Genomic DNA, 18,791 nt, shown 5'->3' with positions numbered 1-18,791 from the left:
GAAGAAGAATGGGATGGTGTATCCAAAAGTAACTGTCTGTAGCACCCTCTTGTCAAATGTAATGTTACATCATTTGCTACAAAATGGTAGAAGATGGTAAGTGAAAGCTCTCCTAGTATATAAGATGGTTTTCAGTTTCTCGAGAGAGACCTCAAAATTGCTTATTAGGCTGATGCGAGTGGTTGGAAGTATTGGCCAGAGTACATCGATGCTGCTGTCTACCATGGCCACATTGTTGGTTTGGCGGGTGATCTTGGCCATTGATAATTATATGTGGATTGTGGTTATCTTAGCCTCTGGTATGGTTGGTATCTATATTGCCTTCTCCTTGTTGCAGGTGTCTGAATGCCAAGAGAGTGTAACGTAGCTCTGGAATTCTTCATGGAAAGGAGGACATTGTTGGTTTTTGATAGGAAGAACTTTACGTCCTCAAACAGCCGATCTTCCACAAACAGCTGGATTTCACGAGGGAAGGCGGAGGAATTAAACCATGAGGCACAACTCATGACAATTGCCATGGCTGTTGTTCTTGCAGCCATGTCAGCTGCGTCAGGGGCAGCCTGAAGGGATGTCCTCAATACTGCCTTGCCCTCTGCGATGATCGCTCTAAACTGCGTCTTTTCTGCATCTAGTATACCATAAAATCGCGAGTATAATGCGCACCTTCCTTTTCAATGTCAGAATTCTGGAAAAAAGTGAACTCCTATGTATAATGTGCACCCCCATTATATTCGCGATTTTACAGTATATATAGGAAGGAAGGGGCCGATCCCACCTGCAGGGTTGCCCAGGAAACGCACGCGCAGCGCCGGGGAGCCATCCCCTGCTCCGCCACCCAGCTGCCTGTGCGCCGTGCTGAGCTCATGCCTGCCGCAGGGCCCTTTGCCCCCCCTCGCCCAACTGTCCGCGCTGAGACCAGGCAGGCAGCGAGCCAGGGCGCTCGTCGCCTTGTCCAGGAGCCTGGCTGAGCTCGCACCTGCTGCGGGGGCCCCCTACCCAGCTAAGCTTGTGCCTGTTGCAGGAGGCCCTTGTCCAGCTGAGCTCGTGCCGCGCTGGGCTCGCGCCTGCCGTGGGGAGCCCCTGCCCAGCTGAGCTCGTGCCTGTGGTGGGGGCCCCCTACCCAGCTGAGTTTGTGCCTGCCGTGGGGGCCCCCTGCCCAGCTGCCCGTACGCCGTGCCAAGACCGGGCAGGCAGCGAGCCAGGGAGCTGCAATCTGGCGGTGCCGCCGGCTCCTCGCCTTGTCTGGGAGTCTGGTGGGGCACCGCGCTGAAGCTGGAAAGTTTCTGTGCAAAGGGGAGGGTGAGTTAACTAACAGAAAATCTCCTATGTATAATGCGCACCCCGGTTCTGACCCGAAAAAAAAACAGGAAAAAAAGTGTGCATTATACTCAAGATTTTACGGTATCATCAATAAAGGTGTTAAGCTTTGTGTACTTACTGAAGTCATATTTACTGAGAAGCTCTGCACAGTTGTCCTCTCTTATTTGCAATGTGTCTGAGGTGTACACTTTTTGACCAAGCGTATGAAGTCTTATTATCCTTGTCGGATGGTGTGGAACAGTTTTGTTGTTGCTTATTTCTTTGCTTAGCAGCGTTGACTACTACGGAGTTTGGTGGTGAATGAGTAAACAACTCCTCTGACCCCTTAGATGGGACTTAGTACTTGCAGTCTGCCTTTTAACAGGTGGGAGAGATTGAGGCAGGGGTTTGCCAAAGAACTTTGGCATGTTCCATTATGGCTGAGTTAATGGGCAAGGTGATTTTTGAAGAAGGCATTGCCTGAAGAATATTTGTGAGGTCATGTTGTGTATCCTGCACTTCCTCCATGTTGATATTTAGATCGGCTGCAACTCTCTTAAAAGGCTCCTGAAAGGAGGAGAAGAGCTCAGCAGTTGCCAAGGACAGTGGCATGATAGCCCCACCCGTCATGGACGGTAAGCTTGTGTCAAGCAATGCCTCTAGACCCAAACTGGTGGAGTGATGTTTGTTAATTTCACCCCATTCCCTCTCAATTCAAGGGGATTGGGCTAAGGGGAAAAAGTGCCTCTTTTTGTGATGTTGAGGCCATGGGCTCCAGTACTGCCATTGGTGTGGATAAGGCATGGGTGGTGGTATCCATGGATATGGGCCCACGGGCCCATGCCTACACGGTAGGATCAGGAAAGTAAGAATGACTCTAATATCCCAATGCTTCTGTGCGTGGGGATAGCTGGGGTGAGAAAACTCCTAGCTCCTCATCGTCATCAGCTGATAGCACAATAGGTGATAACATATATTTGGACCACGGTGAATAAGATGGTTTGTCAGTGCTTAAGAATGGTGAATTGAAGGATGAGGAGACCGCCAGGTCTCTCTAATGCTGGTAGGTAATGGTAGGAGTAAAAGGGGCTGAGGCTGATCATGTTTCAAGAGGTGCTAGCATCTGTGATATTCCAGAAGCAGAGCATGCAGCATGAGAAGTTGCTGGGTTAGCAAAGGCAGGGTGGCACTGATAGGCTGCCCTGTCAGCTGTTGCAGTGCCGTAGTAACCCCTTTTGCACCATGATCTCAGGAGCAGTGCTGCTCAGCGTTGTGCTCAGTAACGAGTTCTGTGAGGCAGGCACTGTGTAACCTGTAGCCTCCGAATGTGCATCATGTGAGTCATGTCTGTAGTGAGCTGTCAGCCAGCAGTACTGTCTGCCTCTCCATGAAGTGCTGTTTAGGCAAGAGTGGATCTGATGGGAGTAAGTTGGCCCATTTCTTTGGGGATTTGTGTGGTTGGTCTCCTTTATGCTTAGCAATCTGCTGACAGCCCATGTGTGAGAAAGGGTGTTTGCCCTTCTTTATCATAATCATTTTTAAGAGGAGGTCTCTGTGTCTCCACGCCCAGGCCTTAAGTTTAGCGCTGTGTGGGCAACCCCTTTGAACATGGGAATCACCGAGACCTTTTACAAATTTATCGTAGCCGTCTGAGGCCAGCATCGCATTGTTGCAGTCTGTGCAGCATTTAAACCCAGGGGGAGCCCATCTCTCCAGAAGCGACGAGGAGTCCTGTGGCACCTTATAGACTAACTGAAGTGTAGGAGCATAAGCTTTCGTGGGCAAAGACCCACTTCGTCAGATGCATGTAGTGGAAATTTCCAGAGGTAGGAAATTTCCAGAGGCATCTCTCCAGTTTATCTTAAAGCGGCAGGAAATGCCAATTGAAGTGAACAGTGGTTTGGTTTGGTTTTAAGAACCTCAGAAACAACTAGAGAGAAGAACTTGGAGTTAACTAATTTATCTGACTGTGTAAGAACTAATGAGGTTCATAGAGCACTGTGGAGGTCCGTATTGAGCCGGGGATGGTATGAAAGAAATGAAGAGAGGGTAGCTGCGCATGCACGATGGTGCCGGGGGGAGCTGTGCACCCCAAAGCACTCCTATTAAGAATCTGCTCTGCAGCACTGGGGTGCAGTTACACCTGCTGTGGAGCACCCTCGGGGACATGTCTCAAAGAAGAGGAGGATGGGAGGACAAGAGGCCAGGGAGAGAATGGAGGCCCAAGAAGCTGGGGGGAGGCCAGGACGGGAGATGGGGGGCTCAGAGGCCAGGGCTATGGCCTGGGGGATCCAGGGCTGGCACAGCTCCCAGCCCTCCCCTCCCCAGCGGCTGCATCTGGTGTGTCCCCTGACCCGACCCTCCCCAACAGCTGGGGGGGGGGGTCCCCTAAGAGGCCAGGGCTAGCACGGCCCCCAGCCAGCAGGGTTGAGCCAGGCTTGCTTACCACCAAAGACAGGGGCATTCACAAGGCGTAGCAAGCAGGGGCACCACCCCATAGTAATATTTAATTATTATTTCTGTCAGGATCCAAAACTGAGTAGAAGACAAAGCTGCAGACAGTAAGAAATTTACAAAGTAGCGTGACCCAGTCTTGTATTTTACCTGCCATCTCATCTCATCTTTTATTAGAATAATATCACCTATCTAGTCTATGGTATTTCACAGTGACTTCTGAAAGCCACATACTTCGAAGCACAGAAACATTATTTGAAATATGGGTAGCTTACAATTTTTCTGGTTTTGTCAGTGTAGAAAGATCCCACTTATCTCTAATAGTGTAATTTCCATTAGATTTGAATATCACCTAATACAGTATATTGAGAACTTTTTAGAATTTATTGGCAGAGTATTTAATTCCAAGTGGAACTTGCACTGAGGCAATTGATTATGCAAACTCTGTAGAGTCATTCCCACACCCAACAATCTTCAAGCCATTACACACTTTAATGTGTTAAAATCATATGTAGCAATATAGATTGTGATACTAAATTTTATTTCCAAGATAAACTCCTTCAATAATACCTTTGAAATATTCCCATCTCCTTTGCTATTTTAGGATATAAAACCTAATTAATTCCTCAGGCAGAGAACACAAATTAAATAATCCCTGACAAACTCTCACTTTAGAATAGTGATTTCTGAAAACAGTAATGTCCTGATCTTACAAACACTTACACACAATATCAGCAACCTTTAATTGTCTTTTACAAATTCTATTACATTATAAAGCAGTGTTTCTTAAACTGTGTTCTGCGGTGCACCAGTGTACCATGAGGCAGTCGGAGGTGTGCCACAGAGAACAACAGAATTCAAAATGGCCACACTTAAAGGGGCAGGTAATCTTTTCCCCTCAATAACTTTCCCCTTCAACCTGTGCCTCCCCCTCACCCCCCAAACAAAAAATCCTTGGTGTTCCGCATGAAAAAAAATTGTTGTTTGGTGTTCCTCGGTCTTAAAAAGTTTAAGAAACACTGTTATAAAGGAAAGGATATTTCAGAAATAGCACTCCCATAGACTTACAGAGTAACCATTTTTTAAAAGATTGTTCTTACATTTACAACTTCAAGCTAGAGATGTTAAATATCAGTTATTGAATAATCAATTAACCTCATGAATTCTTATCAGTTAGTCGACTATTCTATAGTCCCCGGGCAGCCTCTGTCCGAGAGGAAAGGGTCTGAGCTCCCAGACCCAGTGCAAGCCGGAACTGAGCCAGGGTGAATGCCTGCCTGGCTCCTAAAACACTTTAAATGCGAAGCAGAAGCAGAGGTAGGTCCAGAACCCAGTGCAAGGCAGCACTGAGCTGGGCTGCTGGCCAGCCTGCTAAAAAATTTACTGGCAAGACATGGGGGGAAAATGCATGTAGTCTGTAGCATTAACCTATAAGCTTTTGCTTATTGGTTAATCAACTGATCGAAAAGGACCTGAGGATTACAGTGGATGAGAAGCTGGATATGAGTCAACAGCATACCCTTGTAGCCAAGAGGACTAATGGCATATTAGGGTGCATTAGGAGGAGCATTGCCAGCAGATCCAGAGAAGTGATTATTCCCTTTTATTCGGCTCTGGTGAGGCCACATCTGGAGTATTGTGTCCAGTTCTGGGCCCTCCCCCCCCCCCCATTATAAAAAGGATGTGGACGCATTGGAGAGGGTCCAGAAGAGGGCAACCAAAATGATTAGGGGGAAGGAGCGCATGACCTACGAGGAGAGACTGAGGTTTGTTTAGCCTGCAGAAGAGAAGAGTGAGGGGGGATTTGATAGCAGCCTTCAACTTCCTGAGGGGAGGTTCCAAAGAGGATGGAGAAAGGCTGTTCACAGAAGTGATGGATGGCAGAACAAGGAGCAATGGAAAAACTATTTCACTAGGAGGGTGGTGAAGCACTGGAATGGGTTACCTATGAAAGTGATGGAATCTCCATCCTTAGAGATTTTTAAGTCTCAGCTTGATAAAGCCCTGACTGGGTTGATTTACTTGGGTTTGGTCCTGCCTTGGGCACGGGACTGGACTTGATGACCTCCTGAGGTCTCTTCCAGCTCTATGATTCTGTGATTCTATGAACTATACTCTTACATCCCTACATCAAGCAAATGCTGTAGTACTTACTTTTGACTGTATATAAACTGATAAAGTATTCACTTTATAGTGCATACCTGCTTGCAACAGTGGGAAAGTGTTATTTAAAAAAATGGCAATAAAATAAATGAAAATGGGGGGGAAAAAAAGAGAATAAAAACCTGTGATGTAGAGGATGGGATGACAGTGGTCTCAGCAGGGACTGGCAGGACAGGGATCACAGGGACAATGGGAGAAGAGGGAGGAACAGCTTCTGTTGGCTAAAAATTATCAATAAATAAGGTCAAGAAAAAAATACAAATAGCAAAACACTCAAACACATGAGACATACAAATTGAGGAAATGTGTAACAAAAGGTAGAAATTTAAAAACATTTAAAGTTTAAAGGTGATATCTTTAAACAATAGATTTAACTACATAAAGATGTTCTCTCATAATACATAGTGCATACAGTACCTACAAACACAGGACACCAAACTGAGAGGTTATGAATGCCTATAATACCTACTGTCTTCAAATCACTACTCACTCAGGATCAGGAAGGGCTTGATCAAAAGCCTACTGGAGTCAATGGAAAGACTTCCACTGACTTCAGTTTGCATTAGACCCAGATCACAATAATACCATATGATATCTACAGAAGTGTTTCTCAACCAGTGGTACGAGTACCTTTAGCGGTACTCGAGAGAAGTCTAGGGGGTATGTCAACACGTGAAATTTGGAGAAAACTGAAGTTTTGTTTTAAGTTTTACAGTGTTTTATTAATTTTGTACTTTTTACATCCAAAATTTCATCACCCGCCCGGCTACGATTAAGTTGTTTAAACTAATGTATTGCAATGGTAGAAAAAAAATGTTGTGTCAGAAAACTGTAGGTACTGGGGGTACTTTTTTTTTTTTTTTTTTTTTTTTGAAAAAAGAGGTACTTAAAAAAAAGGTTGAGAAACACTCATCTACAGTGGAAAACTGTAGGGAAACTGAAGGGAAACAACTGGCAAAATAAATAACTATCATAGTTTCTGGTTATTTGAGAAAGAAAAATAGAAAGGGCTGGACTCATATTTTGTATTGATTTCAACAAAATGAGTAGAAAAATTGATTTAGTTAAGTTGTTGCACTTCCCTAGTGTGGATTCAGTCCTACCAATATAAAGGTGTTTGTAATAAAACACAATATACAAATATAAAAACCTTTATGAACTTTTAGGTGGCTACTCAATTAATTATATCAGTTTAGGAATTAATTAACTCAAAAGAACAAAACATGTAGATAAGCATTAAACACAATATAGGACACCATTCTGTGCTAAAATTACATGGAGGTAAATAATTTTTAAAGGAACATAATTTAAAACACTGTTCCACCGCCAAGCACTAAACAACATGAACTACAAGCAACATCCATTAAAATACCTATCTGGAAAAAAGAAGAACATAAGTCTTTGAGAACTACATTGTATATAAAAATTTGATGTTCTAATTAAATTTAAAACAACATGATTTTAAGCATAATACAAGACAACAAATAGGGAAAATTTTAAAACAAAGATCAAATAGAAAGGATGAAAAGATTTCAAAATTATGCATCATATATTTTAAATTAATTTAAGCACTTTTACACTGCAAGAAAAGACATTTCAGAACACTTCCTATATGAAACTGTTTTAATATTAGAAAATAATAGATTAATATTTTAAGGGATTGCTACTAAATTGTTCTAAAAAAGTATCAGAATATCAGATACTTTGGAGCAGAAATTAGAGAGGCAGGCATAAATATACATAAATATAAGTATATTTATGCCTGCCTCTGTAATTTCGATTTCAATGCATCTGACAAAGTGGATCTTTGCCCATGAAAGCATATGCCCAGATAAATCTGTTAGCATTTAAGGTATCACAGGACTCCTTGTTGTCTTTGCATACTATTTTAAAATACATTTTCATATTATATTTTAAAATCGGATACAATATCTATATATACACATTTTATACAGAAATACATATTACCACATTTTTACTACTCGTATATTTCATCCAGTGTTAACTTTTATGCTGTCTGAGAAATTTGCATAAAAGAGAGTTGTGAAACATTAAGATGATAAACAACCTAATTGTCACATAAATGCATAGGGATTTTGCATTGAATTAGGCCTATCTATTTTTTGTAACCAAAATTGAATCATTTAAAAAACTTAAATATTACATGTGATTTGCTTTATAAACAGACTATTTAAAACAGAAATAATCAAGATATTAACTGGTGAGGCCAGTGTATGGAGCCCCAGAGTATTCCATAAAAGAGCAAAAATTTAGTAACACAATAACATCCTCCTTTCCCCATTCCCAACAAAACACAGAACAATCTTTCCAGTACAATGAAGTGGAAGTTAAAATGAAAGCAATAAAAAGTATTGTGCACACATTCCAAAAAAAATAATTGAAACAGGGCATTTTTTAGCACTGCTACAGCACAAATATGGGATGAACTCTACTATGAAAGGAATTCAGCTTTTCTCCACAATCATACAAAATGCACTGTAAACAGCAAAGTCCAATTAGGAGAACAACAACAGACTCCTTAGCGGACAAACAACAACCAGTACATGTATGTAAACTGAAATTTGAAGAAAATGTTAAAGATTAGACTACAGAAAAGAGGTATAATCAACATTTTCTACAGTTTGTACAGAATGCCCATTGTACACTATATAATTTTCTTTCCTGAAGGCATAAAATAATTTACTAAGACAAAAACAACCCTTTATCTAAAAACATCTGGTACTTGAAAATACATACCTTTTCTAAGGAACAGTTAGACCATGCTCCATCAGACCACCAGCCACTACTAGCTTTCACTTTGGCTGTGCTTTTTGTAGGACTCTTTTTTACACTATCACGTAGATTTGTGAACTTGCCTCTGTGTTTTGAGCACACCGGCAATGTTGCTGAACTAAAAGATGTATGAACATTCAGTGCCTGCTGATGATGCTGAAAAGGATGCTCTAACCATGTAAGATGGACACTCTGAGGCACTTCCATCCTGGGCTTCCTTGTAAAATCAGCAAGCCTGGCGGCTCCAATTTCACAGCCATCTGGAGCATCACAATTGTGGTCATGACGGTAATTGGCCATTAGACAGGTAAAATACACTACCCTTTTTGGAAAATTAATGTTGTATTTTAAAAAATGATGTATGCTGATTTTAGAAAGGTTTCAAAATAATTCTTTCATGTTGTGAGTTATCTGATAGGAAAACAAAGAGCAAAATGCTATTTTAGCCAGTACTGCGCATGTGTGCACTCTTACTTGCTCTATTTAAAGAATATCATTAAGCTCTACACACAATGCTCCCTTTGGAAAACAAATAATCAATGATGTTCATAGATTATTGAGTGGATGGCAAAGGTTTTCTAACATTTCAACTTGTTAATAAACAGCAAAAAATTAAAATTCTCAGACAAAATTTTTTCCTCCCCCAAAACTTCCTTATATTTTATCCCCAAAATCTCTCCAAAATTTGCAAACAACAAGGTACAGGCATACCAAAGTGTATTCAGTATTTACAGTATGTTTGTACACTTTTTTCATATCACTTGAAATTTTTACTGGCATTTTAACATCCTGCAATTAACCCAAGTTAAAGTAAAATACAATTTATTTCCACGTATATCTGATGCTTTCATCTAATTTATTGTTATAAGTTTAAAATCTAGCCAGTTTTTTAAAAAGTTAAATATAGTATCTTATCTGACCTGAATTCATCACATCAATGTTTATAATTTGACAATCACATTTTAATTTTTTTCCTGTTTCTGCAGCATGAAAAATCCACACAAATGACAGGAGAAATATGCTGTAGTTGGAGACATTGCACTTTATCATCTTAAAACATTAAAAAGGTGTGGTTGCATTTCATGCTATTAGGCATTTAACTAAAGAACTGTGAATATTTAAGGCACTTCTGACTTAGATTCAGCGTGAAATAGGCTCCATAGTTATCTGATGGTTTGGATATTAAGACACAAACAGGAACTGACAGCTATTCCACTAATAATCATGGAGTTGCCAAGTCTAATCTACTGAAAGTGGAAGTAATCAAGAGCTACACAACATATCACTGACGTAATACCGAATCACAGAATCAAAACAGGGATACTTCAATTTAAAATTCAACTGTAGACAAGCTCACACTTTATTTAAAAAAAAAAACTGTGTAGCGGCCCAACTCAGGTCAGAGTGCAGCAGGCAATCATGATCTTGGGACAACGGCAGGAGCATCGGAGTGCCGCACCCATGTTGGCACAGCCATGCCAGGGCAATGAGGATGACTCTAGCCTTGTTCTGGCTGAACTCCAACAGGACATTGCCGACAAGTGGAATTGGGGGAAAGGCACAGAACAGCCCCCACCTCACCCCCTGCCACAACAGGAAGAAGGCATCTCACAGGGACCCATTGCTTAACACTTGCCTGGAGCAAAAACTGCAGCATTTCCTGTTCTACCTGGTGGCAAACTGGTCCACTTGGAAGTGCTCAACTTCTGAAAGAGAACTGAAGCTGCCTCTGGGTGTAGAGCCCACTGTGGTGAAGAGAGAAATATCTGCTCAGCCATTTGGCCAATGAGTTCCTGAACCCTGGGAGGTGAGACACTTCCAGATGAATGTCATGGAGGATACAGACAGACCACTTCCTCGCAGAACACCAGGAGTTCAACAATTAAACTCCTCCCTGCCTGTAGAAGTAGAACATCATGACTGTCTTGAGCATGAGAACTCTGACAGGTGAGCTAGGAAGACTCCACAAGCCCTGTGCACTGCATTGGAGCTTCCTAACATTTGTGGGGAGTGACATTTCTTCCGGGGGAAGGCCGCGGAGGTGAGTGCCCCAGCCAAGGTGTGAGGCATCTGACACCTGCTCAGTCACGTGTGGTGTCCTGAAAATAAGTAACTGCTATAATATTTCTTCAGTCGGTTTACCATATGAGAGAGATGAAAACCACTGAGGGGAAGTCACTACCCATTCAAAGAGGTGCCTGGAGGGAAAATAGAGCAGAAGTTTCTGAGGTGGCCTCTGAATGCCTCTGCTCAAGATTGGGTCCCAAACCTATAGGACTGTTGCTTTCTTACTGGCCTCGAATATAAAAGCCCAGCACGTGGAAGGTAGTTCTAGAGCCTTATAGGCCATGAAATTTACTGTCTGAGTACAGTGCCAGGCCACTGAACGGGAGGTCCTGGATTTAATACTCAGCTTTCACTGACAAGGAAATGTGCCTCATAGAAGGAGTCAAAGCCATGTTTGGGCTCCTGAATTTGCTGCATCTGAGGCCACTCAGAGGGTGGTTGCCCTGAACACAGCATTGTCATCATCAAGGATAGGCACCAATTCCATCCTGAGCAACTTGGAAATCTCAGGAATCTCATTTAAGCGAGATGGACTAGGACATGGAAATAAGCATTCTGGGGGTAGAGGGCTGAAAACCAGTCCCCTTATTGCAATGCTGGGATTATGGTGGAGACCATGTGAAAATGATGTGTTCTGACAAACTTGTTAAGTCTGTGCAGATCGAGGATGTCTCTCCAGCCTCCTGATTTCTTCTGAGTTTAAAAAATATATATATCAGGAGTAGAACCCTTTTCCCCTGTGTTGAAGTGGGACTGGTTCTTTGGCTCCCAGATCCAACAGGTGGAGCACCTCTTGTCGAAGTTGCATCTTCTGAGACAAGTCCCTGAAGAGGGACAAGGATGAAGGATGTGTGGGTGGTTTGGAAAGGAAAACGATAGTATACCCTGACAGAATAATATCAAACACCTATCTGTCTGAGGTGATAGCGGCCCACTGGTAATAATATGGGCAGAGGAGGTTTTCAAAGGTGTGTACACTCACGACTGGCATAGAATCTTCTGAGGAGGGAGGGGGGATTCTAGACCCTCAATCAAGGCCTCAATCTTCTTGCTCACAGATGATGGATGCAGTGCTGAGCCTGAAGGTTGCTTGTATTGAGGGCAGGTTCTATTCTTGGCTTGGTTATTGTTTGAATGCTGGTGAATGTAGAAGGAGTAGTGTAGCCCTTGGTAGAGTTGATATCACTATTGCCAGCATCTGTTGGTGGGGGGGTGGTGGTGGGGGTGGATGTGAAAGGTAGTGCATGAGTCCTTCATAGTACTGAGCACTTCATTGGTTTTGCTGGCAAAGAATTTATCGCCATCAAAAGGCACATCCCCCACTATACCCTGTATCTCATGCAGGTACATGGCTGGGGAAAACCAGGAGGCTCAACACAAAACTTATGCAGTTGTCATTGTTTTGATAGCTGCATCCACTGCATCTAGCACAGCTTGGAGGGCACTAGGAAATAATCCGTCCCTCTGCAACAATGGCCCTAAATGGTGGCTTGTTTGCCTCTGGGATATCATCCACATGGTCCATTAATCTGGAATAGTTCTTAAAAGCATATCTAGCAAGTAGAGCCAAGTAATTTGAAATACTGAACTGAAGCATAGAGGATGCGTATGCTTTGTAGCCAACGAAGTCAAGCCTCTTGCTGTCATTATTAGATGGTGTAGTGTGCAAGTATTGCTGCTTTGCAGGTTGACGTGCGGCTTTTACCACCTAGAAGTTCCATGTGGCGTGGGTAAACAGGAATTCTGAACGCTTAGTGGGTACATAGTACTTCTGGTCTGCCCTCTTGCAAGTTGGTGGTATAGAGAAGGGCATTTGCCTGATCATATTGTCAGGGTTCAAAATAGCTGGGTTGATTAGAAGAACTATTTTGGTTCATGGTGCTGCCTGGAGGATAATCATGAGGTCATGTTGAGGCTCCCAAAATTCCTCTGTAGTGACTATGTTCTGCAGCTATATACTTGAAGAGCTTGTGAAAATGCACAAAATCATTCACTGCAGAAGGTGCTGGAGGCATTACAACCTCATCTGGTGAAGATAAGGAATTGGTTGGAAGTGAGGCATCTGGAGATGATTCCTCTAGGACTTGTATGTCATGCTCCTCTGGGACCCGAGACTGGTACACAGATGAAGTTGTGAATATTGTGTAAAACCTGCCCTGCTTATAAGGGCTAGGTTGTGTGCTGTAATGCTCCCTGTAGGAGTGGCACATCAGTTCCCTGCGCCCCCACCCCCCACCCCAGCTGAGCAGCGTGTTGGTTCTCTGAGCCCACGCCCACCTAGTTGGTTCCGTGAGTCCCTCCCAACCCAGCTGAGCCGTGCCATTTCCCTGCGCCGTGCCCCCGCCCCGTAGCACTGCTGAGCTGCATGCCGGTTCCCTGTACCCCCACTCGCAGCCCAAGAGGACATTAAAAATTGGGGCTGTCCCAGAAAATCCAGGATGGATAGTCAGCATACCTAGGCCAGACCAAGAGTTAAACAGAGGTACCCCAACTTTCATACAGAGACAAACCATCTATGATACACATTTTACATATCGTCTTATGCATTAATGAAATGTTTGGTACCTCCCTTTCCTTCAAAACATTCCTATTCACCACCCATTGTTATGCTCTTACTCCTGTTTTAAACTATTTTATTACGTACTAAGTTGGGGTGTCCTTGTACTGTCCTGGTGGAATGTATTTACATATTTCATATGCTTTTAGCAGTGCTAGAAGTTTTAGTGCCGAGACACACTGACTTGCAGGCAAACATCTGTTTTTGACAAAGCACGTCTGTTAATCATGGTATAACTATTGCTTACTTTGCTTCAGGCACAAGGCCCATGCTTCAGATTCTTGCTTTTGCCTACACTGATGTGGTCACTGGTGACAGAGTCTTTGAAAGCACCAACTTCGCTTGCAGCCTGGACCCTTTAGGATTGGTACCTGAGCCCAAGGCAGACGGTGCCAGGGTGCCTGAATTACTAGAGGTATCATAGGTGCTGACACATGCACACCTCTATGCAGGGGGTCCCAAACTTTTTGACATGGGGACCAGTAAATCCAGTCTCAAACTTTTAGAGGATCAGTAATGTTAATTTGTATATTTGCATATTCATTAATCAAATGATGAATATTCAAATAAGTTGTTTCTGGTCCTACCAAAACCCCCAGTGACAGCTTTAGCAAAGCTTTTGATATGGTCACCCACAATATTCTTGCCAGCAAGTTAAGGACTATGGATTTGATAAATGGAGTGTAAGAGATAGAAAGCTGGTTAGACCAGGGTTTCCCAAACTTTTTACTTAAGTTGGAACCCTTTTTTTTCCCGTACTGTTTTTTGCAGTCCAAAAATATCAACACACAAAAAACAAACTGAGAAAATACCAGACATATAATATGTCTGGTATTTTCTCATTAGGTAATTTTTATTATTACTAGATGTATCAGTTTGTAGTTTCGAACTGCCTGGCTGGTAAATGTGCTCAGACTGCATGAGTGTGTCTACCAGTCAGACAGTATGCAACTACTCGGGGGGGAGGAGGGGACACAATAGAATCCCTGGGCCAGACACACTCGTGCTTTGCAGGGGGGGGGCACCTCGATATCTGCATATGGACGGGTCAATCCTGCTCCCCGCCGGCCGATTCATTCCCCCTGCTGTGCCTCCGGCCAGCCCCACTTCCCCCAACCCCCTCCCGGGCAGCCAGTTCTCCCCCCCTTCTCCTCCCAATCTCCCTTGGCCAGCCCCGCTGCCCGCGTCCAGCCCTGCTTCTGGCAGCCGCTTCTCCCCCTCCTCCCCCGCCATCTTCCCCAGGCAGCTCCCTACTCCCGACCTCACGCCCCCCGGCAGCCCTGCTTCCGCCGGCCCCCCAGTTTCACACATACAGAATGGGAAGTGACTGTCTAGGAAGGAGTACAGCAGAAAGGGATCTAGGGGTTATAGTGGACCACAAGCTAAATATGAGTCAGCAGTGTGATGCTGTTGCAAAAAAAGTAAACATGATTCTGGGATGCATTAACAGGTGTGTTGTGAGCAAGACAGGAGAAGTCATTCTTCCGCTCTACTCTGCGCTGGTTAGGCCTCAGTTGGGAGTACTGTGTTCAGTTCTGGGCACCGCATTTCAAAAAAGATGTGGAAAAATTGGAGAGGGTCCAGAGAAGAGCAACAAGAATGATGAAAGGTCTAGAGAACATGACCTATGAAGGAAGGCTGAAAGTATTGGGTTTGTTTAGTTTAGAAAAGAGAAGACTGAGGGGGGACATGATAGCTGTTTTCGGGTATCTAAAAGGGTGTCATAAGGAGGAGGGAGAAAACGTGTTCATCTTGGCCTCTGAGGATAAAACAAGAAGCAATGGGCTTAAACTGCAGCAAGGGAGATTTAGGCTGGACATTAGGAAAAAGTTCCTAACTGTCAGGGTAGTCAAACTCTGGAATAAATTGCCCAGGGAGGTTGTGGAATCCCCAGCTCTGGAGATATTTAACAGTAGGTTAGATAAATGTCTACATGGGATGGTCTAGGCAGTATTTGGTCCTGCCATGGGGGCAGGGGACTGGACTCGATGACCTCTCGAGGTCCCTTCCAGTCCTAGTATTCTATGATTAGTTCTAAATAAGTCCAAGTAAAAATATTAGTTAACAGCTAGGATAACATTTACACCTTACGGATTTGCTACAGAGGTAAATATGCCAAAAGCACATACTTGGAAATATATGTAAATAATTATATATCTACATGATTTCATAGTATCCCATGTTAAATGACAACCTTAAGAAGTTAGGTTTTTAGATAGCTAGAAATGAGTTGAAGTAAAAGATGAATCTAGCTCATCAATAAACAAAATGATGCTACACAATTATAATATAGAACTTCTAAAATCTCCATATTTCCTACATGCCCAACGTTGCATTACCAATTATCCACAGGCATATACACATTATAATATTACTCCTTTTCCCAAAAAATGGGCAAGTCTCATACTTTTCTGTTAGAGTTCCTTCCCTTCTGACCTTTCCAAAAAACCCTCACAATCCAAATGTATCATCCTACATCCTCTTTACCTGTTTCAATGTGGAATCTCTCTCCTACATAAACCTGGCACTGGGTATAGTTTAAAATAGTTGCATAGACGTTTATCTTTGTAACAAAGGGTATGCTCTTATATGTACAACCTAGACATGATAACATTAATGTATATTCCACACAAATAATATAATTTTAATCTCATTGGTAGATTGCTTGTGCATGATTAAACATGCAATTATAACCCAGTAGTTCTGATATATAACAAATATACTAGAACCTCCATACTCCAGGTGTCCCTAGTTCAGGAATACCTGTGGTAAAGACCCTGGCTGGCAGAGGTCAAAGTGGCTCTGCAAGCTTCTGCTTCCACTCCCCATCAGCTGGGGGAAAACCAGCACAAAGACATGCTCTGCTAGAGGTTATGGGATCCATGGGGAGGCGGGGCAGCACCTGGGAATGGCAGGAGATGCAGAGCACCAGACAAGCATCCTACCCCTATGCCCCTCATTCTCTCCATAGCCCAGCAAAATCTTTAATCCAGCAAACTCTGTTTCCCAGGGTTGCAGGATTACGTTTAACTAACAATATCCATTCTGTTCATTTTAACAGTCATCTTGCAATGACATTTAGCTAAATTATTTTTTAATTGTCATTGAATTTAAAATTCTAGCTAGTATTCTAGTGTTTAATGTCCCTAATTCATATATAATTTTATTATTTTTATGGTTTCCATTTCAAGTGAGACTATTTAAAAATGAGAGCACATTTTTTATCAAATTAAATGATTTTAATTCCATTTTCATGCATTAATCCTAAAACATACTATGTCAAGCTTCATTTAAAAGATATAGAAATGAAATAAAGATATACAAACATAACTTGCAGATTCTGTGGGGTGTGCATATATTACAGCCTACTATTCCTGAATTATCAGTAATCATAAAATGCAGATACTAAATAATTTCAACAAGTGCTACATTACCTGATGGGAGCTCGCAGCTACAGAAATGCAGTCAATGAAGCTGTGTCCACCACTGAAAAATGCCAATATCTGCTGCCAGCGAGAAGGCTCAGGCTCATTTCGTAGTTCGTCTGCCGAGCCCTTTTTTGCCCACTGTTTCGGCTTTGGGCCTACAGAGCTATGGTTGGAAATAGTGTTGCTGCCTCGATTGGCACGAGAATACAGGAGTGTGTTGTTTCCAAAAATGTAATTCATCTCTGCAGCTCTGCAGGTGGTTGCCAGGCAGTCTCACTTGCCTACCAACTGCTCAGCGGTGAATGATCAGTAAAAACTGCAGCTAGAATTACAGCAGCATCATTTGCAAATTGTGGATACTATCTCTGTAACTGAGGCTCATTTTTTTTCCTCCAAGTGGTATCCATCTATCAGTATATTTATCTCCTATATCTATTACTCATCTGAAAGCGTACTCATTACTGCAACCAAAAATGCAATCAAACCTGATTTTCTTTTGTACTATTATCCCTTCCAAGGTCTGCAGGGATCAAAGCTCTTGTCCTTTTGTTAGCCGATAACCAGGAAGTGAGTCGATTAGCAGGTACAGTAGGATGCTATAAGCAGTGGACTAGGAAGATCCTCTGACTGCATGAAAAAATGCACTGCGTGGTGAAAGGCAGGATCACTAAATAACCAAGTTTCAATCCCTGACTGTAGTAAAATCCAATACTACTTTGTCACTGCTTAAATTATAAATGTGAAATGAACAAAAACAGAGAACATGTATATAACTGTGCTTTTTCATTAACTGCACTAGTTAAATATTTTTAACTGAACAATAAAAATAAGCTTATAGCATACTTATACAAGACAATATTCCAAGAGAAAGCTAACACTACCACTGATTTTCTAATATTTTGATTTTAGAAACAAGGACATAAAGAAGGTGGGGAAAAGGACAACGTCCATCTTCAATGCAGTACAACCAGTTTATTCTACGTGGTTATATTTAACCTATTTATGGTGCTTTTGGAAATCATGGTCAAAGGCAGGAAACCACTAATTAGCACTGCATTGCTTCTTTCAATTGGTAATACACTGAGGTTCTAATCCATGTCAAGCACATGTCATGGTTATGTTTATTTTTAAATTTGTTTCAAGGAGTACTAATTGTGTATCATTTTAGTAACTTAATATCTAACAAATGTATGCATTTAAAAGTTATTTTAATGTATTTGCTGTCCTAGATCTTTTCTTCAACACAGATGTTTTAAATAACTCTTCTTTGAATTCACTGGTAGGCTTAGTGGCTTCTTAATAAAATGAGATATAGATGCACTAGTGCTACTGGGATTTATGGTTTACTGCTCTACTACTTATCTTCATGGACAGAAAGTCTCACATAATAAACTTCTAAAAGGTCATTCAGAATCAAAATTAACTTTGAGCATTTAACACTTCATATTTTATAGAGATTGTATAGCTAGTCATTCATCAATGATGTAGTATACCTCTTCTAATAGTGAAACTGAAATAAGTAATAAGGAAATGGAACAAAAACATAAAAGTTTCATTTCAGTCTGGTTTGCTTGTTTGCCTATCCACTGATAGACATCAGCGTCCACTGATCTGCAGGGCTCCGCTCCCAGATGACTCTGTGTCCAAAGTAGAACACCATGATGCTGCTGCTCCCAGGAGCCAGTACCCTGCTCTGGCAGTTCCTCCCCAGCCATGTAGCAGTACCATCCCCAGTCTTGCCGCCAGACATGTCTCCTCTCTGGGGTCATACAGCCCCGGTGGTGACAAGGCTGGGGGTGGCACAGTTGAATGGCTGGGAGGGGCTGCTAGCTCAGGGCACTGGCTCCTGGAAGCAGGGACATTGCATTCTTCTCAGTTGGCCACAGAGTCTTTTTGGAGTACAGCCCTTCATATCAGTGGATACCAATGTCCATCCATAGACATTTGTATCTGTGCAGGGCTGGGGCCACAGTCGGAGCCTCACTGCACTGCTATCCTGGGGCCAGGGTCAGAATCCCCTCCTGCATATG

At 42.6% G+C, this 18,791-nt stretch overlaps 1 protein-coding gene across 11 annotated transcripts in view; it reads right to left on the bottom strand.

Annotated features, from left to right (window-relative positions):
* The window catches only part of DLG1 (discs large MAGUK scaffold protein 1), a 360,129-nt gene that overhangs the window by 226,605 nt on the left and 114,733 nt on the right, over positions 1-18,791 (bottom strand). For 6 of the 11 annotated variants that reach the window (XM_075938326.1, XM_075938327.1, XM_075938324.1 and 3 more), the window contains exon 5: positions 6,039-6,137. The exons of 4 other annotated variants lie outside the window; for them this stretch is intronic. In XM_075938326.1, the coding sequence (XP_075794441.1) occupies positions 6,039-6,137 (99 nt within the window). Of the gene's footprint in view, positions 1-6,038; positions 6,138-16,767; positions 17,547-18,791 lie in introns of those variants that run through there. One more of the 11 variants, XM_075938336.1, reaches the window with a different exon arrangement.

The sequence above is a fragment of the Pelodiscus sinensis genome, chromosome 10 (assembly GCF_049634645.1).
Source record: "Pelodiscus sinensis isolate JC-2024 chromosome 10, ASM4963464v1, whole genome shotgun sequence".
Classification (NCBI taxonomy): Eukaryota; Metazoa; Chordata; order Testudines; family Trionychidae; genus Pelodiscus; species Pelodiscus sinensis.
The sequence above is the reverse complement of the archived record's forward strand: the minus strand, read 5'-3'. Positions and strand labels throughout refer to the sequence as shown.